Source organism: Cenococcum geophilum (assembly GCF_001692895.1).
Source record: "Cenococcum geophilum 1.58 unplaced genomic scaffold K441scaffold_62, whole genome shotgun sequence".
NCBI lineage: Eukaryota > Fungi > Ascomycota > Dothideomycetes > Gloniales > Gloniaceae > Cenococcum > Cenococcum geophilum.
This window is the reverse complement of record NW_027137620.1, coordinates 939293-962899: the sequence shown is the minus strand read 5'-3', so window position 1 is coordinate 962899 and position 23607 is coordinate 939293. Positions and strand designations below refer to the sequence as shown.

Genomic DNA, 23607 nt, shown 5'->3' with positions numbered 1-23607 from the left:
TATTGAGACAATAAAATTATGATGATCGTACAGCACATGTGCCTGGCGAGCGTGGGCGGATAGAGAAAGGTACGCTGGCCTTGGCAGGCAGATTCGTGGCCTGGACTACCGGCCAGCAAAGCCGGCGTGCTCCCACGTGCGGAAGAGCGGCGTTGGATCGGCGCGGAAGCATAACGCTGTGGTAGGATGGGTTGCTGGGGGATGAGGGGCGGTGAAGGGGGGACCTCGCCGTGGGCTCTTCCGTGTGCGAAGGGTTGAGACGCCGCGCCTCCAACGGGTGATTACGAGTAGTGTGATCCACAAGGTCTCAGAGCAAGAAAAGGGGGGATATGGGGATGGGTAGAGAGGGGAGTTGGGTGTTTTTTGGTGCTGTGTGAGTGGAATTGGGATTTGGAGTTTGGGAGTCATCATCATGGTTGTGTATAGTAGAGGGTTAGAATAAAGATATTTTGGTGCGGGAATAAAATGCTTCGGAGCATGATGCTTGCATGAGCGGGTACCCACTCCCAGGTACATCTGGGATATTTGTGGATATTTCTGCTTGTCCACCTGCAAATCTGCTCGTAACGGCGTCCTCGGACTGTCGGCAAGTGGGCGCCCTTAAGCTTTTCAGAAGTAGCTGAGACGCTCTGGAAGAGCCTGATGTGGTAATCCTGCCACCATCTGTCACCATCCTGTCACCATCCTGACCAGAGCAACATTAAATCCCCAGCGGCGGCAGGACGGTGACACACTCGTCGCTGGCGCTATCAACGCCAATCGTTCTTGTACAGGGGAACCGCATGCAGCGGCGGCAGGACGGTGACACACTCGTCGCTGGCGCTATCAACGCCAATCGTTCTTGTACAGGGGAACCGCATGTGCTCTGCATGAGCATATCTTGGATTTTCATGGTAATGCTGATAGGGAAATGCAGTCAGCCAGTAGGGGTTTATTGAATGATGATAGTAGATAGAGCAGATGAGCCACCGTGAGGCCTTGGCATAGTGTGATTGTGGTGTTGAGGTTAGATTCCTGAGTGGGATTGTTCCTTGTCAGATGACGCACAGCAGCTTTTTCGCCTGCTTCCTCAGCCGCCGACCCTTGCGCAAATAAGTTAATATTTGCGAGAGTGGAAGAAGCGGAAGAGAAAAACTTCTTCTTAGTCCGGGGGAATTATTGTGAAAGTCCAGAAGACGGGCCACGACAAATTGATTTCAGGGCACAGCTCTAGCAGTCACCTACTGTAAGGTTGGATCGTCAGAGAATGCCCAGCGGTGGCTGCAGGTCGCGGGTGCTCTAGCGGCCTGGACGCATGCATTGGCTGGGATCTGCTACAGGGCCGGCCAAGCACGGCCATCAAAACTGGCAGATTCGTAAACCGTTTATAATTCGGGAAAGAAAAATGCACGGAAAGGGTCCATAATACCATTTTTTTTCTAATAATATGAATCGCCTGCCCCGGACAATCCGTTGAGCCACCAAAACTAATCGCCTGATTATCCTTGGATTGAATTGGCTCCATTTTTCCCGTGCTCCAGTTTTCCTTAAATACTGTATGCTGTCGCCCCTCCGTTTTTTCGTTGACTATATCCATATCCACACCTTCCTTTGTACCGTGAATTTTCATATGTCCTGACCGAATATACCCTTTTCTTAAACTCTATCAATACCTCGCCGTGGGCTATACTTGTTTCGCTCAAAGTTCTACGAAGAGTCAGACATCAGACGTCAGACTTAAATCACCTCCTGATCACGCTTTACAAAAAATTCTACCTCTTCTCCATTATACTTTCATCGTTCTCGCTAGTGCGCACTGGGAATTATAAGAAGACCCTCTACTTTCCTCCCAAATTCTTTCCTCGCATTTCAACACTCTCGACACTCGTCAAATTACACAGCATATCTTTTCAATACCACACATCCCCTAACAACTTACACATACCGAATTGACGATGCTTTCTCGATCCTTCCCTCGCGTTATTGCGAAGCGCGTCACCCCAGCTGCCGTTACTGCAATCCGTCCGTTCTCCAAGGTTGGCGGTCGCAATAACGCAGAGGTTTTCAGCGCTGAGACTGTTCCCGTCATCACTTATGCTGATGGCGCTCGGGCTGAACATATGTTTCCTCCGCAGGAGCCTGCCGTCGTCAAGCCTCCAGGAGTCGATGTTCAGAAACACGCTGTCGCTCTCGATCCGTCAATCCTCAGCCGGCTCACACCAACTATGAAGAAATTCACCCTGACAGACAAGGTTGCCGTTATCACTGGGTCCGTTTAAATCCAATATTTTCTTCCATTATTTCAATTCATCTAACGTACGTTCAGTGGCGGTCGCGGATTGGGCTACAACATGGCCCAGGGCTTAGCGGAAGTCGGCGTCAAAGGCATCGCCATCATGGATGTCGGAGCGGATTACGGTGCACAGGCTGCCGAACAGCTTACGCGGGAGACTGGCGTCGATGTCCGATTCTACCAGGTCGATGTTCGTGACGGAGCTGCCATCTCAGGTGCCGTTGGGGATGTCGTCGCACACTACGGCCACATTGATGTCCTGATCAACTCTGCCGGTATTGCTGAGTAAGTTCGCTGCAACTATACTGTCAATTTTCGGCACTAACATTTCTCAGCTCTAACATACCAGCTGAAAACTACCCCGCCGAGAAATTCCGAAGACTCATCGATATCAACGTTAACGGCTCCTTTCTCGTCGCGCAAGCCATTGGCCGTGAGATGATCCGGCAGCAAAGACCGGGATCCATCATTTTCATTGCATCCATGTCCGGCTCTATCGTCAACTATCCGCAGGAGCAATCTTGCTATAACGCCTCCAAAGCTGGCGTCATCCAATTGACCAAGTCTCTTGCTGCTGAATGGGCCAAATACAACATCCGCGTCAACGCCATCTCCCCCGGATACATGGACACTGCGCTCAACCGTGTTCCCACTCTCGATGCCCAGAAGAAGATCTGGGTCGATGCTACCCCCCAGAAGCGTCTCGGAGCCGTTGACGACCTCAACAACCTCGCCGTTTACCTTGCCTCAGACGCGAGCAGCTACATGACGGGCACAAACGCCATAATTGACGGCGGCTATACGCTTTACTAGTCGTTAGTGAGGAGCTTGTTGTAGTTCTCTTCACTTTCTCTTCCTAAAGAAATAGTTTGGGTTAAGAGTTTTGATTCGCGTCTACAAGAACAGAAACTGAATGGGCATGGCGAGCGTTGGCGTTCGGAAATATCATTGGCGGCATTAGTTTCGATTTTTCAAGTTTCGAATACGGGTAATACCATAGAGAATACCATAGAGGTTTCAGTGGCGGCATCGTCACCCTAATAATAAGGGGTTTTACAGGCTTCTGGAATATTTGATCTGTGAACAGTGCGATGACCCGAGGTTTTTTGACCAAACTAATATGTAAATGCAATAGTCCTAGAATAAGGACTTGATTTCAATGGCGAGGGAAAGGCGTCGTCCTACAGCTCTAGATAGGCTTGTAGTTTGGACTACTGCTTTGAGAATCCTCTGTTAACAATCTAGGATATCTCATACCTTACGGATCCGTTTGATTAGGTTCAAGCACTTAAACCTAGTGAAAAATGATACCACCGTATACCTCGGGGGCAGTATGGTGCCAGTATTGGGGTGAGGTCTAAGTAGTGCACGTTGAATGTCATTGTCTAGACCTCGGCTTTGCCACCTTAGATCTCAGCCCTACCGTAAACCAAGACAGCGCAATAGAAAACTAAGTTATATTAATTAAGGAAGTAAGAAGAAAATAAGGGCCTTATACCTTATATCCTCACTATAATACACGAGCCTTATAGTAGTAATTATATTACTCTTTTATATAACTTGTCTTCTTAATAAAGCCCTTAATTTAAAGTTTAAATACCTTAAATAATTAAGTTATAATAGTATTAGTATTGAGTCCTTTTTAAAGTATTTATATAATACTTTTAATACTTAATCTTTTAAGCACATATTAGTAATATAAAAGGCCTTGCTTTTATAATCTCTTCTTTTCTTTAGCTTATTCCTTTAATTGAAATAATTAATAGTTAAATATACTTTTAAGTCTTTTATCTTATAAACTAATGTTTTTATTTAGCTTAAGCTATTATAATAGCTCTCTTAAGATATAAATATGCCTTTTTTTATTAATATAACTTTAAGTTATTAATATAACTTTAAGTTATTAATCTTATCATAAGTTTCTTATATCTTATTACTATTATTATTACTTATAAAATAACAATCTAATATAATATGCATAAGGCTTCAAAGTCTCGATTAATAGAGAAGGTGCCGTGTTAAACCTCTTATTACACCTAACATTGACGTGGTAAAGGGCCGTTCGCAAATAGCCCCAGATGCATTTAGCATTTAACCTATCCATGGCTCCCAGTAATGAATGGATGTATATTCATGCCACTTATCGTATTCATATCATTAAGGCCTCCAGATATTCATTATCNCGATAATATCGCGATATTGACTTAATAAGCAATATCACCAGGCTTGGCAAGGCGTTGAGGGAGGCGATCGTCCTCGGAGTTCTCCCAAATCGTCACCCCCCTCCTGCTTCTCGGACCAATAGGCTCGTTAATAGATCCTTCATCTATCCTAATATAAATTAACAAAATTTTACTTGTGCGTATATTTTAGAATAATAGGCGTATTTACAATCCTTTGCGAACACTCTACTACCCCTTTATAACTCACCGACTACGACCAACGCTCTAAAATTCATAAGATTCAATATCGTATCCATATCACTTCATAACGGTAAGCATATCGCGATAAATGAATGAATAAGGTTATCGTTGGGAGCCCTGAACCTATCCGAGGAATTGTCCACCGAGCATCCCTGGCTATCAGATGATCTTTAACACTCTTGGCTTCAAGCCTTGTGGGTACCAGTTCTCTTTGATGTATTCGCCTGGCTGCCAGACGTGGCCTACCCGTCGATATGTTGCGAGACCGTCGGGGCCAGCCTCAACTGGCGCCAATACTAGGTAGAAGTCCCGGCTCATTTCCGAAACCCAGAGTCTGACGCCAGTCAACACATCACAACACTTAAGTTTACCAGTATCATAATCAGAAATGCAGTCGAGGGCGAAATCTGTTCGATAGCCGTTGCCTTCCAAGGTAAATTCTAACCTTTCAGCGTCCTCATTGTGCTGCCACACCTCAAACCGAGCCTCGAAAAGAGGTGCCGAGAGGATAATATGTCCTGCAATGACTTTACCTGCGGGATCTGAACCCACAGGTGTCACTGCTGCCTCTAGTATGACACAATCGTCAAACAAGGTGTCCCTCGTTATAGGACACGCAAATGTCACTGGGTCTTCGACTGCTGTCAATCGGAAGTCCGTGCACCGATTGTAAGAAAAGAATGATGACTCTGTCTATTGAATGGTGGCTCTAGAGCCTCTATATATACATAGGAAAGGTGTAGGAAATGAGAACGAGAAGGGGGTAAGGGGGTGGCAATGGAAACAAGGGGTAGGTGACCGAGTCAATGACCGAGTCAATGACTGAGTCAATGGGAAGTAGCTGAGTCGGTGATAAGATAACCTGATTCAGGTCGACAACTGCTGACCACGACCACGAAGGACTTAGACAGTCTAATGGCCTTGTTACCCGATCCCTAACGAACCAGGCAAGATCCAACAGGAGGGTATTCCTCCACAGCCCTGCAAGATATACGTCTCCTGGCCGTAGTTGCATCATCTGCTTGGCAACACCAGACAGAGCTGGAAGCCTGTCCTGGTCGAATGTGAGGTCAAGTTCGGAATAGTGCTGGACTATCTCGTGCCAGAGGCTCACGAGCTTATGCTCGTGCTTCGTGAAGCCGCAGCCGCAGCATATCTCTGCAAGTGGGGAGTCCTCATAGTCATGGCAAGCAAATAACTGCTTGTATTTTTCTTTAAACCTGCGGTCCCGCAAGAACTGGGGTTTAACCCCGTTGTTATTACAGTTACTATCGCACTCGCAGGTGGAAAGCTCGCCACATTCTCACATGATTTCTCCCTTAGTAAAATGTAGTAGGCGAGGGGAAAGTAATCGCTCCTGGAAGCACCAAGCACGGGTCAGAAGGGGAAAGTCGCTCCGAGAGGGAAAGTCGTTTAGAGAGGAGAAGTCTTCCAGAAAGGGAAAGCCCAGTCTCGTCTTAGTTGCCGCTGCATCGGTGCCCCTGAGAGTTTGCGTTTCCCAGGAGCTTATATGCTGGAGTTCGGGCCAACCTCGAACACAGACTTCGTATTCCGTGCCATTGCGAGACTTGCAGGGGATTCGATGAGGGCTCAAAAGTTCAGGAGTAGCCAAAAAGCAGCCATTGTCGTCGCTTGCGGATGATGTGGCGCAGAGGGTAACATAAGCCCTCCCGTATATATCAGCCATTAGGGCCGACTGCTCGATCCAGTCGTCCGAACTGTCTTGGATGATGCAGATAGAGTCAATCCACAGGTATCGCAGTCCCAGACGACGCGTGAATTCGATGGCGTCTCGAAAGGTAGCTGGAAGAAGTCCCCATTCAATGGCCTGCTTATTCCTCTCAAGGGTCGCTTCAGTTGATTTGCAAAGTGATTGACTATCACCCCAACAATGGCTGAGACAGGCATATCGCCCAGTCTGGCCAGCGGACTCGTACAGCGCGACCTGAGTCTGACTATCCTGTGGACTAACATCGATGAGCCTCTTTGGGAGAAGAGGCGAGGGCTGCGTTAAGCAAACGTGAGTAGACTGACACACGTCAAGCCAATGACGTGCTATGACAACCTGCTCCTCTAAAGTGGCGAAGCCAATCTTTTTAATTGGAATGTCATTAAAAGGACGGAGTTGGCCTGGGAAATGATTGAATTAGCCTTAATCCTGCATATTATATGCTCAAATTAAAATGCTGAGATTGTCCTCAATTGTCGACCTGAATCGAAGTTCCTTACTACCATCGTAATACTGTCTGACGACCTAGATCGTCTATACGAACTATGTCTCAGTTGTCTCGTATCTTGAGCTCGTATGTCTCATCGAACGTCTCATTACCTGTTTCTCTTAACTATGACCTACTACATGACGACGTCGTCGTCATTGTATTTGGACCTACCTGATGTATATAANAGAGCTTCTAGAGCCCTCTTTAATAAACAGAGTTCTCATTCCTGATCGTCCGTTCAACATCAATTCTATAGTGCGCACGAGCGAAAGTACCGCGGTTATCTCGTACAATTGCTTTTAGAACGTGAATTGAGTGAGTCTTACCAGGCGGTACGAATACCTCAAACATAGTGTGAAATCCAGTGTAGCTCAAGGACATGTTGCGCCATTGCGCCTTGTCTTCTTGGTTGAAATTGCCAATGTCTTGCCAATGACCATCTCTTGGTGGTTTTTGACGGCAAAAGCCTTATGCCCACGCTCAACACAGGAGCGGACAATATCCTTTTTGAAGTAGCATCTATCGCATAGTCGGGTTTCGTCATCCTCAAATGATATTTTTTCATTCTCGCAGCCTGGACATGGTAATAAGGATGCTCCAGATGAGCCTGAAGTCCCAAGTGAGTGATCCGGCATCGCGACACGAACGCCAGCCTTAAAATGTTTAGGTGAAGGTCAGAGCTGGTGTTTGAGCATATGTACTGAGGTTTTAAAAATGAGCACTCAAGCAAATGACCAAGAAAGTTGCTTAGAGAGGGAGTGGAGTGCCCTGAGAAGATCGTAAAGTCGTCTCTTTGCTTCCGGGAACGAAGTGGATCATCAAACGGTAAAAATATCCTTAATGGAATAGAACTAACGATGTTCTGGCCCTTTTAGTCAGATCATCAACGTCAAAAATATTTCGGCTCGAGGCTGATACATACTTTTCGCTGGCGCTTGAACACCCTAGCGTTAGGGAGCCGAATTTTGCCCATTCCCAACGCCGGCGTTCCTCAGGCGCTAGCGAAACTGATGCGCCAGCGCCAGGGAGCCAATTCCTCCTTAGATCCCAGCCCTACCGTAAACCAAGACAGCGCAGGCTTGGCACAGCCATCACGATCGGGAACAGTTGCGAGCAACCTTCAAATTCCCAAACCACATCATCCACATATCCACAAGTCCCCACGCCCTTAGACCTTATCCAGCTCCCTCTAATAAGCTATAAATTAGCTTTCAGATCTTAAGGAATACCATCTGGATCCTTCTATTGCCACCAAACCGCCCGCCTCCGCTTAATCCCCTCCCTCTCTCTACCCCATCCACCATGTCCGACGCCTACGAGCGCGAAAGGTACCTCTCCGCCGCCCGAGCCCCAACCCCCCAACCGCACGACAGCTAACGCGATTGCGAACCCCCCCAGGCAGAACAACTCGCGGCTCGACGAACTAGCCTCCAAAGTCTCCGCGCTGCGGGGCGTGACGATCGACATCTACGACAACGCGCGGGACCAGCACATCATCGACGATGCCGTACGTGCTCTGCTCCCCCTTCCACTCTCCACCCTCCACTCTCCACTCTTCCTCAAGCCCATGCCTCCGCCCTCCTGCCCACTCGTCCCCCCCAACAACCGTCACTGACCTGACATACGGCCTCTCCAGAACGAAACCTTCTCGACCTTCTCCGGCTCGCTGAAGGGCAGCGCGACGCGCCTGGGCCGCATGGCGCAGTCCGGGAACAAGGTCGCCATCCTGAAGCTCGCGGGCATCATCGTCGCCGCTGCGCTGGTGCTCTACTGGATCTGGCATCTGGTGTTCTAGATCCCCTCTCTTCCTCCTTGTCTGCGGAGTGGGAGCTTGGAGAGTTGGTGCTGGGTCTGGATGGCGGGGGTAGGGATTGGGGATAGGAGGGAAAGACGGTGAGGAGAGGAAGTGGAGGGGAGGGGTATAGGGTGAGGGCGGAGATTGTATCATATTCCCCCCGCAGTGGGGAGGAGAGTTGGATTGCAGTTAGCGCATTGGATCAGGCGTTTTCTTGAAGTTGTACGCGGGTGCGAGATGGGTTTCTGGCGTTGGGGGAGCGGGGTTGTATTATTAACTAGCCCCTAGTCCGTGAGAATCTTCGATGTATTTTAACGTTGATGTTCTGCTAGAGCAACCTCTAGGCTGGACGACTGACTCGAAGATGAGAGAAGATCTCAGCCGTATTCTAGATCACTTAGAGGTTTCGGCTACACCGCAACCAATTCTGCTAGGCGATCTAGGCTTTATCATTTTCACTTCTACTATCGCAACCAGTTTCTCCTAACACCGCCTATTCCTTCCAACCCTTCATCCCTTATCCCTCATGATATCGTTATAACTCCCTTTAAACGTGCGGACCCCAAAACACTCCCTACTCCCAAACGTTCGAAAACAAATCATCTCCTCCCATCCCCCCTAAAGGCTTCGGTGCCGTCCCTGGCCCAGTTCCACGAGCATTGGCGTTCGTCGTAGTAGTTGGAGCCGCGCTGCTCCACCCACCAAAATCTTCATCAGCACTGATTCGCGGCGACGTCGTTTTCGCTGCGGAGCCCCATCCAGGAGACTTCGGCGCGGCGGTGTGTGAAGTGGTGGTAGTAGTGTTGCTCGAGCCACCCCACGCCTCGTTTGTCCCCCAGGCATCCAGATTTGACAAGCCCGAAAACTTAGATGCGGCCGCTGGTTGCGCCTTAGGCTGCTGCGGCAGTGGGGCGGGGGAAGAGAGGTTGAAGGCGGAGCTTAGGTTGGTTGATGGGGGGGCGGCAGCTGGTTTGGGCGGTGCGGAGGGTGCGGGGGCTGGCGTCGAGAAACCGAATAGGTCAGCCATACCTGAGCTGGAGCTTGCGGCTGGCTTAGGGGGAGCGGTAGTCGTGGTGGGAGCGAAGGATTCGAAGTCGCCGAAGCCACTAGACGAGCTAAAAGTCCTTTGCTTCTGTGGAGGTGGTTTATTGGCTGGTGGGGATTTGGGAGCGGTGTCGAAGAAGCTCCCTCCACCGCCAAAAGCTGAGGAAGATGGTGTGGAACGGTGACTTGAGTAGTTGGCGAGGTCGGAGAAAGCGGAGGGCTTAGGCTGCTGTTGAGCGGGTGGCGAACTGAAATTCAAGCTGCTAAAAGTGTCGTTCAACCCTCCTAGGCCGGACTGCTGTGGTGGATTTTGAGAGCTTGAGGATTGGAGTCCTCCGAAGGAACCGGAGTGGCCATGCTGCACCATAGGTTGGGAAGATGGCTTTGGGGTAGAAGCATAGAGTGAAAGTATTGATTGTTTCAAATCTGGCCTTGATGGCATTGACGACGTGGCTGGACCTGTGCTTGAAGACCTCTCTGGAGGGGCAGACTGCGAGCTGCCAAAGAAGTCCAACCCAAGTAACGAGTCGGCCGGCTTCGTCTGCCTGGGTGAAGCGGGTTCTGCTTTTGGTGGAGCAGGTCTAGTGATCGATGGTCCGGTAGTACTCGGTCGAGGAGGCGCTTCAGTAGGATCATCACCAAATAGATCAACATTCTGCTGCTGTCTGGCTGGTGGCTGGATGGTCTGGCTGGAAGTAGCAGCTGCACGTTGTGATACTGATCTTTCCAACTTGGCTTTCTCTTGAACGACATTTAATGGCTTTTTATCCATTATCAGCATTTATACTCCGAAACGGAGCGTATTGCGGTCAACGTACCACATCATCGTCTCCCTCAACATCCAGTGTCGCCGGGTCCGGTATGCCACCATCCATCACCCACCGCTTTGACTCGTACTTTGTTCGTATGAAGTTTTCGATCTTCCTGTGGCGGGGTTAATCCACGACGTAGAACGGCGCTTTTTAGGAAGTCTTACGACTCGGAAGGTACATGGCCTGGTGCTAATTTCGCTTCCCAATATCTGTGTATATCAGTGATGATTCATGATTTCTTCACAAACACTGCACTGACTTGTTGGCCCTCTCATTGCCCCACCGTAGCATGCTCTGCAGTTGTTCATCCGTCCAAGAGTCCAAATCCACAGACTTGACTCGACTGATATGCGTTCCCATGCCTCGATGTATTCCAGAACATCTGTAGACTTGGTCAGCGCCTGTAATGCGCAGTGTCCTCAGTCTCTTTCTTGCAGATAAGCACACGTACCGGATGCAAATGAAGATACCTATATTCCAGCTAGCCCATCTTGGGTCTGTTTTTAAAGGTCGGTCAATGGAATTTATTCATGAGGGTACTAGGAAGAAGAGAAATGTCCTACGTTTGTTTCTTTTACAATCCGCACAGCTCTTGTTCGATTCTAATTTCACCAGGCTCTTTAGGGTTTGTTGGTTCTGCGCGGCGCGATCAGCGCCCGGATTTAGTCGCCTCGACATTTCCGTCGTTTCGCAGCAGGTATTTTAAGGAGTGTTGGATTCTTCTGTTTGCGGGGTTTATAGAAGCCGAGGGGATACGTGTGGAGGGGAATTGTGGCTGCTCTAGGATGTAGGACAGTTGCGGGCGACGTTCAGCAATAAGCGGACGTGGAGGCTTGGCGCCGTCAGAATTGATGCCCTAAATTTTGGATGCTTCTGATAGGTCAAAGATTGACCGTCCTTAGGCGGCATTTTATTTAAATAAAAAAAAGACTATTTGTTACTCCTCTAAGCCGTGCTTGCATTATACACAATCACAGTAGTGCCGAATTCGTGAATAGAGAGCTCAGGAAGCGAGAACCTTGGACTCCTTCAAGCAACGGTAATTTGAAGAATTGCGTAACGGCGCTGAGGCATCTTCATGATTAAGAGACTTTGCAATCATTATGGTGAAAAGTAAGGAGAGTTGTTTGGCCGTGCTTACGATACCCTTAGTGACTGATCTTTCCCGTGTGGTGCTGGCAACGACCAAGGTTGCTCCAAAGTGTGGGAGAATCGACTGTCACCAAAAGCTCTTGTTAGAGCCGCGATGGTCTTCAGTGGTCTTTGCTATGAAATTGACATTCGCGGTCAGTTTCTGAAAGTCTCCTACGTACGTCATGGCCTACAGTGGCCTGAATATTCACTGCGACCCAGATGCAACCTTGGACCAAGTGCAACGCAATCTCACGCCTAGCTTCGAAAGTGAAGATTGGGCTGCGCATGTTAAGAAAAGGCATCGCTTGGAATACCTCGAGGTTCGTTATGATATAGTACAGATCTAGGATACAGGTTTGAACAGGGTAATTGATAGCATATTATGGTCCGGCATTTCAAGGGGCTTGAAATCGCCAGCTATCCCATTCATCCTCATCATAATCGTCATCACTTTCGTCTTCCGCGCTGTCATCTTGAGGCTGAGGAGCCACTTCAACCACATCATCCATTTTCTCCTGCTCGTGTGACTGTCGCAATGCCTCCCTTTTCTCTCGCAATTTCCGGACTCTTGCCTCTAACTCTTCCATCTCATCGAATTCCTCTTCTAGATATCGCGCAGCATCTTCCTTTTCCGCCTCAATCTCTGCGTCTCTTCTTCCCCGTTGGGCGTTCTGATCATCCCTGGCTTGCGCCGCGAGCTCAGCTGCTGATATTGGCGCAGCTTCGATAGTTGCCGAAGCGTTCAACGCTGGCACGACGTGTTGTTCCGGCGGTGGTGTTGCTACGTCCCGCTCAAACGCTGCCCATTCGTCCTCGTCTACGGTATCGGTAGTTGTGGGTTGCTGTTGCGCTAACGCATTGAAAAACCCAGCGGGTAATGATGAGAGTGCTTCGGTCAATAGTGTTGCGTCAGCTGGCTGTTGCTGAATGTCTGCGGGAGCTCCTTCCTTCCCAAGTGCAGCCAGGGTGTCTTGTAGACTGGCGTCTTGAACCTCCCTAGCTTTGCCAGGATCCCCGTCGAAGAAGCCGGCTGGGAGACTTTTCGCTTCTTCAGCTTTTGTTCTCTTCCTTTCCCCAAGATCATCGTCGGATGCTTTTCGCTTTTTCCCACTTGGAGCAAGTGCGGGCGCAGCGGATACCTTTACAGCTTTGCCATTTTGTTGGCGAGCGGCTCGCTCCTGGCGGAGCATTGAGCGAACGTCTGCCATGTGGAGTGCAGTATGCTGAGATGAAAAGCAGGAATAAATAGTGCTTGCGCGATGGCGAGTATAGTATGTAGATTGTGTGCTGTGCGAACGATGCGAGAGGTGGTTAACTACGCTTTGCTGATCTGACGGCGACGGTAAGCTCGAGGCCTGCACTAGTCTTCTGCCTAAAGTAGATTAGTGTTTTTGATNTCATGCCAAGGCGCTAGGCAAAGTACAAAAGCTCCGCATTCTTTAACGAGGTGTTGCGCCTCTTCTTCGCATCATTCCATCAACACCAACCCGCCCGCCCGCCGTCTTCGCGACAACACCCATCGCCATCTGACGTGAAGTGACAATCGCATCTGTCTGTTCTGTTTGCGTCGTTCGGGACCTGCCTCCGTCGAGCTACTTCTCGTGATTGATCCTCGCCTGCTTAACCTCGCGAAGAAAGGGAGAGTTCCAAGGTTGTTGCAAAGGACGCCAGGCTCAGCCATCATCTGGCATCCGCCTGTCGTTCATCACCAACAAGCAGCAAAGGCTGATTCGGGAGAGGGGACATTGCAAGCCGTTGTCTAGTTGTCTATTTCTGTGGCCGCATGCCCTTTTGTATTACCTATCTACGATTCAAATTCCGTAGTAGAGTCGTGAAGCTTTGCGCGCTATTTGAACTATAAACTTCTCGCCACACCTGTTGAAACCCAATTTACGTGTCGCCCATCATGGCCGGTAAGCAGAGTGCACCGTGTGTGCCTATGTTGAGGTTTCGCACCTCGCGCGAGCTATATATCAATACTCAACCATTATACGGCGCATACGCTAATACTTTATTTGCAGACGAACCACGACGATCCGGCCGCGCCAACAAGGGTCATCATACCAAGAATCAAGATCCTCTCGAGGAACCTGCGCCAAAGCGACCTGCTAAAGGCAAAGCTGGTGGCAAGGCCCAAGCCGCCCGTTCCCAGTCGGCGCAAACCGAGAACGAGGGAGAGGATGACGCTGTTATCCGTTGCGTTTGCGGGGTGCAGAGGGATATCAAAGGAAGACAAATGATTGCTTGCGACATTTGCGAGGCCTGGCAACACGTCAAGTGCTTGGGTCTTAAGGAGGGCGATGAATGGGAATCGAGGACATACTACTGTGAGCAATGCAGACCAGAGGACCATGTCGAACTACTGGCTGCTATGGCTCGAGGAGAGAAGCCATGGAACCGCAAGAAGGGCCAGAAACCCCTCAAGGCGAGCACGACTGCCAAGCAGTCTCGTCCGAGCGAAGTACGGTCTGAGATAGAAGAAGATGTCAATAGTCCGAGGCCTCAGCCCCAACCTCAACCTCAGCCTCAGCCTCAACCTCAGTCCCAGCCTCAGCCTCCACCTGCTGCCATTCCAGCGCCAGAACCTGCGACAAAGTACGATGTGACTCCCATAGAAAGTGCTAACGGCCAAAGGGAAGCAAAGGTAAGAGCTCTGGGACTTCCAATACTGACATTTTACTAACCTATTCTAGCAGACCATAAAGCCGGATGCACCGCGAAGTCAACCCCAGTCGCCTGTAGGGGAGAAGCGGCGGAGAGAAACAGTTACTGAGAAAGATGGCACCGAGGCGAAGAGGCGTAAATCAAATGTGCAAGGGCATGAAAAGCCAACCCAACGTTCTGTTTCATCGCAATCGGCCTCTCTACCCAGCCTCCGGAGGGCCATGGTTGACTCGGTCACCAAGTTGTTAGCCGATCTAATCAAACAAGCTTCTAAACAGCGGAGATATAGGATTCCGGATGGCGAAACTCCCAGCTCAATCTCATCCCGACTATCCATGGAAACGGACCAGGCAATGGTGGATAACCATGGCGCTCCGTCTGGAAATGATTCGCCCTATACCATCAAGTTTAGGTCTATCATGTTCAATGTGAAGAAAAACACTGCTTTGCTTGATCGGATCCTATCTGGATCTCTAAAGGCTCATGAACTTACCACAATGTCTTCTGAAGATATGGCTAGTGAGGACAAACAGCGAGAATATGCAGCCCTGAGGGAGGAAAATGACAAGCAGGTTGTCCTGGTTGAGGAGAAGGGACCCCGCATCCGCAAGACCCATAAAGGAGAGGAGTTAATAGATGACGATAATCAAGCAAATCGTGGTGCAGAGGAGTCTGTATTCACTGTCCCAGAGCGTCGCCATCGTGACAGTGTTCAGGAGGAGAAAGCAGCGGGTGATACTGACTCTCCAATGGATACAGGAAGCCCAATGAGAGTGGAGCTGCCTGAGGATGTTGGAAAGACGCGTCCTCTTACCGTCGATACTTCAGCTCCTCCATCAGCTTCGTCAGCTAGACATCCTTCATCCGCTTTCGATGTGAAAGAGGTATGGCGACATGTCCGTTCTCCCGACCAGGAGCAACAGGCTTTCCATAGGCGTCAGAGTTCATTTACGGTTCATTCACAGCAGCAAGAAGGCCCTGGTGACGATGCAGATGTTGACCGTCTGCTGAAAGACGAAGACAACGACGAGGAGATGTACTCTCCAGCGGACTACAGCGGCGATTCTACAGTATGCTGGCACGGTACTGTCGACATGCCCGCCGTAGGCCCGTTCGCTGCTGTCACGCGCCTCGTTGCCGGCGGTGATGTTGGGCAGAAAATCCCTTGGAACCAGATCCTGCCTTCCACAATACCAATAACAGGTCGAATCGAGCATTCCAAGGGTAACGACTATGTGTCAGGCATGCGTGGAAGCGCGACCAATGACGTTGCCGTCCTTTTCATCAGCCCTGTCAACAAAGATGGCCGTGCCCGCATCGACAAACTGTTCGACTATTTCTTTTCGCGAGGACGCTGGGGAGTCGTGCCACCTGAGAAACTCGGACACGACGCAGCGCGAGACCTATACGTTATACCCATAGCAGCCGGCGCCGACCCTCTCCCCTCCTTCCTCGACATGCTCGAGTACTGCACAGTCGAGACACCGCGTCCACACAACATCCTCCTCCTCGCCCTCATCGCCCGGACAAAGACCCCAGCCAACTCCGCAGACAACACCCCGAGCCTGCACCAGACCCTCGACGGCACCGTCCCCGGCGGTCCCCTAGCCACTCCCGCCGCACCAAACCACGGCTACCCGCCCCTGCCGGGCTCGGTGCCTCACCCCGGCCCGCAATTCTCGCCGGTGACGGGCTACACCCCGGTGGGCGCGAACTACGGCAGCCCGTACCCGCCGGGCGCGCACCACGCGAACCGCCTCGCGGTCCAGATCTTCGACCGCTTCATCGACGCCCCCGTCGTCGTGCAGATGCTGCAGGCCGCGCCCGATATGGACGAGATCCGCATGCGCAATCTGAAGGATATCCTCGAGGCCGAGCCGGCGGCGCGCACGGATATGATGGTGCTGCAGGAGCATTTACGGCGGAAGAACGAGGGCTGATGGGCTTAGGGATAGGAATGGGGATGGGGATGGGGATGTGGGACCTGTGCTCCGGACGCGGTGCGAGGTTTCTGATTCTGTAGACGGTCTGGGATGTGATGGAATGGGAAGGGATGGGATGGGAAGGGAAGGGAAGGGAAAAGTGGGTTCGGTTTGATGGCTGCTCTGTTGTTTCTGTTGTGTTTTTGCTCTTTTTCTTTTTTTCGGTGAATGGGCCAGTGATACCACTATGCGGGGTTTGGGCGCTTGGGAGGTCTTATCTTGCAGTGCAATTTTTGAGCTTGTGAGTGTTTGCCTGGGGAGGCCGACTGCGCGGATTAGTACTAGTTAGGGGTAGAACATGGTGTGGCTGCGAGCCTGCGCCTAATTGTGTGGGAGACACGGGCAATGAGTAATGGGTTTTTGGTTGTGATGATTACGCTCCTAAAGGGCGTCTTTGCGCTGTATTATAGAAGTGGTTTAATCTGTATGCAAATGTTGACAAGTGATGCGCTCAGCTATTTTGGACGGTGAATGTGTGGTGATGACCTGTGAGGCAACAACGAGAGGCCGTGTTGAGGTAACGAGTCAAGGGTTAAGACGAGTCAGGGCACTCGTCCAGCGTAACTTTTGAGCTGAGTAAAGATACTGGAGTGTATTGGCATGTATTTGATTCAAATTTGTAAAGCTCTCTATTGGACATCTAGTAGCAGCAGCGTTTGAACGCAGTATCCGAATAAACCAACCATAGCAGCCATATCTTGACAAGTAATGAATGAGACTTTCGTATCGCAACGCCGCAAAATGCTCCCAGACAAATATCCTCCAGAGTTCCCAATCCAATATTTACAAAATCCTTTAGTATACCCAATCTTTAATACAGCGTTCATAAAGCCTAATTCGTATCCACCTCACTCATCTGCTGCATTGTGGTGCCCGCCTGTCTGCTCCTAGCTCCCCGAGTCCCTGTTTTTGCACTGCGTGCTGGGCATTGAGCGCCAGCCAGGCCCGGACATCACACCTAGCTCAATATTATTTGGGTTCTCCTCATCCTCGTTTTCGTCGTCCATCAACCGCACCGTCTTGAATGACTCGGAGCGAGGATCTGTGAGCTTCTTGGATGTCACGGAGCGCGAGAACCGTGTGGTGGGGACGCTGCTGCTGCGATTTTTCCGGAGGAAGCCGAAGTTGCACTGTAAGAACGGCTTGTAGGTTACTCCGCAGGCGCAGACGATGGCGCAGTTGTATTCAATATAGCTGCAGGGAGTTAGGATTGGCTGGCGACGTTTGCTAAAAGATGGCAGGTGAAAGGGCTTACCCCATGTAACCGCCGGGAATATAGTATGTCGGATCAGTTGAGCCATGGTTGAGGTAGTCAACGAGTAATCCTACGCGAATTACACTCACGACGCACATCCTTTGTTCGAGGTGTGCTGCAGCGCACTTGTTTAAGACGGGTAGATTCCGAATAGACCACAGCATGGCAGGAAACCTACAACGTTGACAGCAGATAAAGCGGAAATACCGATTTTTCTCCTCGAAAGCGTGAGACCCTTCACAATTGGAATCAGTAAGGCTAAGACAGCTAGGTCGGTGACGCCATTCAAGACTCCGTTGGCGATGTAGAATGCCCTGGTGTTGATGCAGTGGCTGGTTGTGATGGTTAGGTCCCAGGATTTTGCTATCAGTGTGCAGGAGAATATGCTGACGCATATGCTATATCCGACGGTGATGGCTAGTGTCACCCACCATTGGATACGGAAGTTTTCGATAGGAATTATGCGCCGGTAAAGGAGAATGGAGACTTTAATGACTAGATTGCGGCAATCATCCATGTCTACAAGACATAGTCATTCCACGCCGAAAGTAGGGGAGGTAAAGATGCAATGAAGAGGAAACGAAGAGGAGCGCGCTTCTATGGGACAGTAAGTGATGGAAGGCAGAGCTTCCAACCTTAAAGAAGTTCGGGCGAGAATGCCTAATGCGCTCGCCCAAGCCGTAGTCAATCACTGCATAGGTTAGCTGACAGGTTTTCTTAAGCCCCATGGCACGCGGTTGCTCACTTTTTTAACAAAGAGCACGTTGTAGGGCAGATAACCCCTGAATTTAGTGGATTTTAGCTCAGAATTTCAAAACGCGGGGCAAGTGAACAGCTGCCCTTGCCAAAGCAAGTATCGTTATATTCGTGGACGCAAGTTAAAACAATAACCGCATAAAAGCTTCGAGCAGTCAGTGTGAAGGGAAATTAGAAATTGTTCACAATCATCAATACCAAATAGACGCATAACATGGATGCGAGTGAAAAGGCGTAAGCATAGAGCTAAAGTTGAGACAATCAGAAATATGACATTCACAACTGTAAGGCTTTCGGTCCTCGGTGTCCAGCCGCCAAAAGCTAGAAACGAAGCCAGGCGGAGCAGGTGCGGCGGGAATGATTGAGCTGTCGACCATGCTTGGTGCATTCAGGTTTTTGGAGAAGCGCGCCGGAGACTGGAGGGAAACAGGACTGCACTGGAAGCTCGTAACTTCAATCATTATTCAGTTCATCATGTTGGTACAGCCTGTACGACCTTCAGTGTCTCGCACGCGCGGCGGGCATCTGATTTCGCTAATAAATAGCCAAGTTGTCGACCTGAATCGAAGTTCCTTACTACCATCGTAATACTGTCTGACGACCTAGATCGTCTATACGAACTATGTCTCAGTTGTCTCGTATCTTAAGCTCGGATGTCTCATCGAACGTCTCATTACCTGTTTCTCTGAACTATGACCTACTACATGACGACGTCGTCGTTATTGTATTTGGACCTACCTGATGTATATAAGAGAGCTTCTAGAGCCCTCTTTAATAAACAGAGTTCTCATTCCTAATCGTCCGTTCAACAGTTATAAGCCTAGGCCGTCTACTATATCATCTTTAATTCCAAAGCCTTTATTCCCATTAATTTTAATTATTATCTTAATTATAGACAACTACCTATAATAACTTCTTAATAAGAAACCCCTCCCGTTATTATATTATCCGTTATCCTTATAAGCCTAAATAATTAGGACAAATAGATTAAGGTTATTAAGTTAAAAGCGAATAATAATCATCTCTAGAAGTATATTAACCTATTAACACCTAAGACCAATCTACTATAGCTTAAAGAACCTATTCGTGCCTTACCTAAGGATACTAATAACTAGGGGAAGACGAAGATCGCGGACCTAGATAAGGAGGAGAAGGAGAAGCTCTGTATACTTAAAGCCGACTATAGGGATAATATAAAGCTATATAGAAAACAGCTATTAGCTCTTAATACATTACGCAGCTATATCCTAAGCTCTATCTTACGTACCTACCTCATCTATACGTTTAAATACACCACTACCTATAACATCTTAGTATCTCTTAAGAAGAGAATTACTCCGACTAACCACGCCTAAAAGCTTTAAATAGCTACTTAATATATAAAGCTTAAGAAGGCGCCTTAGAACTAGAACTTTAAGGTCTAGTTATAAGAGTAAGAGAAGGTGTATACTAAGTGTAAGGAGCAAGCTCTACCTAAGGTAGATAGTAATTATTTAGTAAAAGACTTTATATACGCAGTTAAATTAATTACACTAAGCTAGTTAAAATATTAGAAGAATGAGCTTAATAAGCGTAAGTAGAAGAAAAAGACACTTCCTACTTTCTTTAAACTGGTTAAAATATACTAAAACCACCGTTGTACGGACCTCGCCTAGAAGGGCAAAACCCTATAAGGAGGATCCTTTAAAGTCACCTTTAAAGACAAGTTACCAAATTTAAAGCCAAATTAAAACCTTAATTATTAGCAAATAAGTAGAAGAAGGAAAGGCAACTGCCGCTAGAGTGCCTATGCGGAAAACGTTACTACTTTAATAAATACTAGTATATCGTAGAGTTAATTCCTTACCTATTATAGTTTAAACCAAGTAACAAAATTTAGAAAAAGGTAGATAAGAAGATCGCTAATACAACACCTGAAATTAAGGCTTATATTAAGTAAATTAAAAAGGACGATTAAGCTAATAAGAAGCTAAAGGATGGCAATAAGTAGAGCTCTTAAGAGCCTAGTAGAGGAGCTTTTACTATTTATTAAATAGGAGCCTATAACACAACCTCTAATTATAAGCTTTATAACGGCTTTATTCTTAACTTAGGAACCACTATATACGTCATTAATAATTAAGCTAGATTTATTAGCGAAATTGAGCCTATATTAGATCGGCTCTATATAGGATTAAATATAGAAGAGATTATAGGCTATAGCACAGCTATAGTTATAATTAACCGCCTAATGGGTAAGATATAGATGCAGCTCTTACAAGCAGCCTATGTACTAAGCTTTTATACTAACCTAGTATGCCTCCAAAAGCTTAATAATAAGGGAGTTTATTAGAATAATAAAGAGAATACTATCTTCTCTAGTAATAACGAGACGTACTTCCGCTATGGCTACTACTATAGTTAGAAAACGGTTAAATATAATAAGCTAAAGGACTTATAAGAGGCTTTATTTATAACTTAATTAAAGCTAATAAAGCATTTATTAAAGCCTTTGCTAAATTAGGCGGAAGGCCATATATAGCACCAGTAATTAGGCTATATAGGAAAAAACGCAATTAAGTAACTACCTTAGTTAGTAACGGGCGCGATTATAAAAGGCCTAATAACGGTAAAATATAAATTATATAGAGTAAGCAAAGCTTATAAGGTAATATTAAGAAAACTACTAACTTAGTTGCTAGTTCCTTTCTATAGAATCCACCTTAATTTAATACCCGGAATAGTTATATTTAATGGCGATAAGTACGCGGTATACTTCCTTAACGACGCAACGCGAATAAATAAGGTAGAGATAATAGCTAAAAAGTCATCCCTTACCCAAATTATTATTAAATATTACAATGTTATTAAACAACAATATGGCTTTAAGGTAGCCATTATCTACATAGATAGAGAGACGTCTCTTATAGGCGAATTTAAGGAATAGGCAGCTGAATGAGAAATTACTTTTAAAAGATCAGCACCTAATACTTAATTATAGAACGGTCCAGCGGAATAATCTAGGGGGGTAATTATACAAAAGGCTCGGTGTATAAGAATTAAGGCCTATTTACTAGAGGAGCTATATCTTAAAGTTTATAAAGCAGCTACCTATCTACTTAATTAAACGCCTAGTAGAAGACTCGGGTGGTAAATACCTTTTAAAAGAATCTAGTTAGCTATAGGTATATTACCACTAAAACCAAATATAGGCCACCTATAAGTTTACAGCTGTAGGGCCTACCCTCTTAAATATAATATTCTACGCCTAAATAAGCTCGCGCTAAGGGCCTATATAGGATATCTAGTAGGGTATAATTTGACGAATATATTCTGAATCTATATTCCTAGTTAGAAAAAGGTTATTAGAACTAGAGACGTAAAGTTTAATAAGCGGTTGCTTTATAATAACTTATAGCTAGATCTAGCAAATATACTCTAAGTTAAAACTAATCAAATATTAGAAATTATTAATATCCATTAAATATAGGATCTTTAAGACGAATTAGAATTGTTATCTAATAAAAGCAATAAGACTTAAGACAAGATTTAAGTTAATACCAAAGGGAGATAATAGGTGGAATCTAGTAGAAATAAGGAAGAGCCTAATATTAAGAGTAGTAAGTAATAAGATTTAAGCTCTAAAGATAACTTAGCTTTAGGGCTTCCTACTCTAGATAAAACACTAGAACCTAACTTACTGGAGCCTCTACTACTATCCTTAAATACCTTAGTAAAGAAGCCGCACTATATCCTAGTTCCGACTAATAAAGCTAAGCTAAAAAAGAAGATTAATAGTAATATAGGAGAGTAAAACGTAGTTAAAGGAAAGAGACTTAAAGGACGATCAAAGATCTATATAGGCTTTTTTACTAACATCACCGACTAGAGCCTTTTAGCTTAAAGATTAGCCTTTAATATAGGGCTTACATTTTATAAAAAGCTATACTATAATTAGCTCCCACTACCGCCTAGGAATTAAAAGGAGCTTTAAAAACATTAATATAAGGAAGAGTTCGCGGCTGTTGCTTAAAAGGAGTATATAGACCTTTAAAATTAAGGAACGTTTCAAGTTATTAACAAGACGATCTATACTAAAACAGTGCCTATTATCTAGGTATTTATATATAAGACTAATATTAACAGATATCTAATAAGATTTAAAGCTTGTTTTTGCGCATAAGGTAATCTGCAAGAGTTAGTTTATAAAAATACCTATACCGCAACTTTAGCAGCAAGATTGTTTAGAGCCTTAATAGCTATTATCGTAATATTTGACCTGGACTATTAGCAAGGCGATACTGTTAATATATTCGTAAACAGCCTAATTAACAAGGTCGTCTATATTAAGTATCTAAATAGATTTTTAATTAAGGGCAAATACCTACTACTTTAAAAAGCGCTTTATGGATTGCGACGATTACCTCTACTATAGTATAGTAACTTAATAACAACACTAAAAAAGGAAGGCTTAAAGCTAGTGGCGGAGAAGTCTTGCCTATATTACAACGATTGGCTAATAATCTTCTTCTACGTCAATAATATTATAGCTATATTTAGGAAGAAAGACCTACTTAAGCTTAAAACTTTTAAGGAGCATCTTATAAAAAGGTATAAGATAAAGGACCTAGGTAACCTTACCTAGTTCCTTAAAATTTAAATTATCCGTAATAAAAAGAATAGGAAGCTCTAGCTTAGCTAAGACTCCTATATTAATAAGATTATAATAAGCTTTAAAGTTAAAGATTATTATAAAATATATATACTAATGGGTATTAAGGAACTTAAGCCTAATCCGGAGCAAGCCTTTAAGTAGGATACCTACGCCTATTAGAGGAAAGTCGGATCTATACTCTATATAGTAAATATTACTTATCTAGATATAGCGAAAACAGTAAGTAAGCTATTAGAATTCTTATAAAATCCGTTACTAATTTACGACGCAGCTACTATAAGGGCAATTACCTACCTTAATTAAACTAAGACTCTTATAATTAAGTATTTAAAGGAGAATATAATAAACTAGATCTTTGCAAGAGTAAGTAATATATTATTTAGCAATAATCTAGTAAGTAAAAAGAGCATAGAAGGCTATCTATTTACCTTATTTAGGGGACCAATTAACTAGCAATCTACGAGGCAGAAGTTAGTAATAAAATTAAGCATAAAAGTAGAGCTTTTAGCCCTATCGCATGCAGCTACTAAGTTAATTTAGTAATAACAATTCTTTAAAGAAATTGGATTTAACCCTAATAAGAAGCAAATAATATAT

The 23607-nt window shown here is 46.4% G+C and overlaps 7 protein-coding genes across 7 annotated transcripts; 3 read left to right on the top strand and 4 right to left on the bottom strand.

Annotated features, from left to right (window-relative positions):
• Positions 1 to 1934: 1934 nt before the first annotated feature.
• K441DRAFT_586501 (NAD(P)-binding protein) lies at positions 1935 to 3085 on the top strand (the record flags this gene model as incomplete). Its single annotated transcript, XM_067644631.1, has 3 exons — positions 1935 to 2248; positions 2306 to 2557; positions 2608 to 3085. 3 exons carry the CDS (start codon positions 1935 to 1937, stop codon positions 3083 to 3085), a joined length of 1044 nt encoding a protein of 347 aa, XP_067498435.1.
• Positions 3086 to 5855: 2770 nt separating this feature from the next.
• K441DRAFT_300996 (HET-domain-containing protein) lies at positions 5856 to 7533 on the bottom strand. The gene is made up of 2 exons (XM_067641035.1): positions 7241 to 7533; positions 5856 to 6825 (listed from the first exon to the last, which is right to left on the bottom strand). Exons 1-2 carry the CDS (start codon positions 7293 to 7295, stop codon positions 5999 to 6001), a joined length of 882 nt encoding a protein of 293 aa, XP_067498434.1. The 5' UTR covers positions 7296 to 7533; the 3' UTR covers positions 5856 to 5998.
• A 669-nt stretch (positions 7534 to 8202) lies between these two features.
• K441DRAFT_300942 (uncharacterized protein) lies at positions 8203 to 9073 on the top strand. Its single transcript, XM_067641034.1, has 3 exons — positions 8203 to 8242; positions 8313 to 8421; positions 8551 to 9073. Exons 1-3 carry the CDS (start codon positions 8217 to 8219, stop codon positions 8707 to 8709), a joined length of 294 nt encoding a protein of 97 aa, XP_067498433.1. The 5' UTR covers positions 8203 to 8216; the 3' UTR covers positions 8710 to 9073.
• A 210-nt stretch (positions 9074 to 9283) lies between these two features.
• Positions 9284 to 11243, bottom strand: K441DRAFT_586307 (ArfGap-domain-containing protein; the record flags this gene model as incomplete). The annotated part of the gene is made up of 6 exons (XM_067644626.1): positions 9284 to 10513; positions 10572 to 10677; positions 10730 to 10774; positions 10825 to 10947; positions 11017 to 11062; positions 11129 to 11243. The coding sequence occupies 6 exons, from the start codon at positions 11241 to 11243 to the stop codon at positions 9284 to 9286; spliced, it is 1665 nt and encodes a 554-aa protein (XP_067498432.1).
• Positions 11244 to 11919: 676 nt separating this feature from the next.
• K441DRAFT_668410 (uncharacterized protein) lies at positions 11920 to 13011 on the bottom strand. Its single transcript, XM_067650001.1, has one exon. The coding sequence runs from the start codon at positions 12905 to 12907 to the stop codon at positions 12095 to 12097; it is 813 nt and encodes a 270-aa protein (XP_067498431.1). The 5' UTR covers positions 12908 to 13011; the 3' UTR covers positions 11920 to 12094.
• A 594-nt stretch (positions 13012 to 13605) lies between these two features.
• Positions 13606 to 16303, top strand: K441DRAFT_690341 (uncharacterized protein; the record flags this gene model as incomplete). Its single annotated transcript, XM_067652377.1, has 2 exons — positions 13606 to 14343; positions 14393 to 16303. The coding sequence occupies 2 exons, from the start codon at positions 13606 to 13608 to the stop codon at positions 16301 to 16303; spliced, it is 2649 nt and encodes an 882-aa protein (XP_067498430.1).
• A 626-nt stretch (positions 16304 to 16929) lies between these two features.
• Positions 16930 to 18117, bottom strand: K441DRAFT_700224 (uncharacterized protein; the record flags this gene model as incomplete). The annotated part of the gene is made up of 3 exons (XM_067653234.1): positions 16930 to 17539; positions 17601 to 17725; positions 17779 to 18117. 3 exons carry the CDS (start codon positions 18115 to 18117, stop codon positions 17233 to 17235), a joined length of 771 nt encoding a protein of 256 aa, XP_067498429.1. The 3' UTR covers positions 16930 to 17232.
• Between the last annotated feature and the right edge of the window lie 5490 nt (positions 18118 to 23607).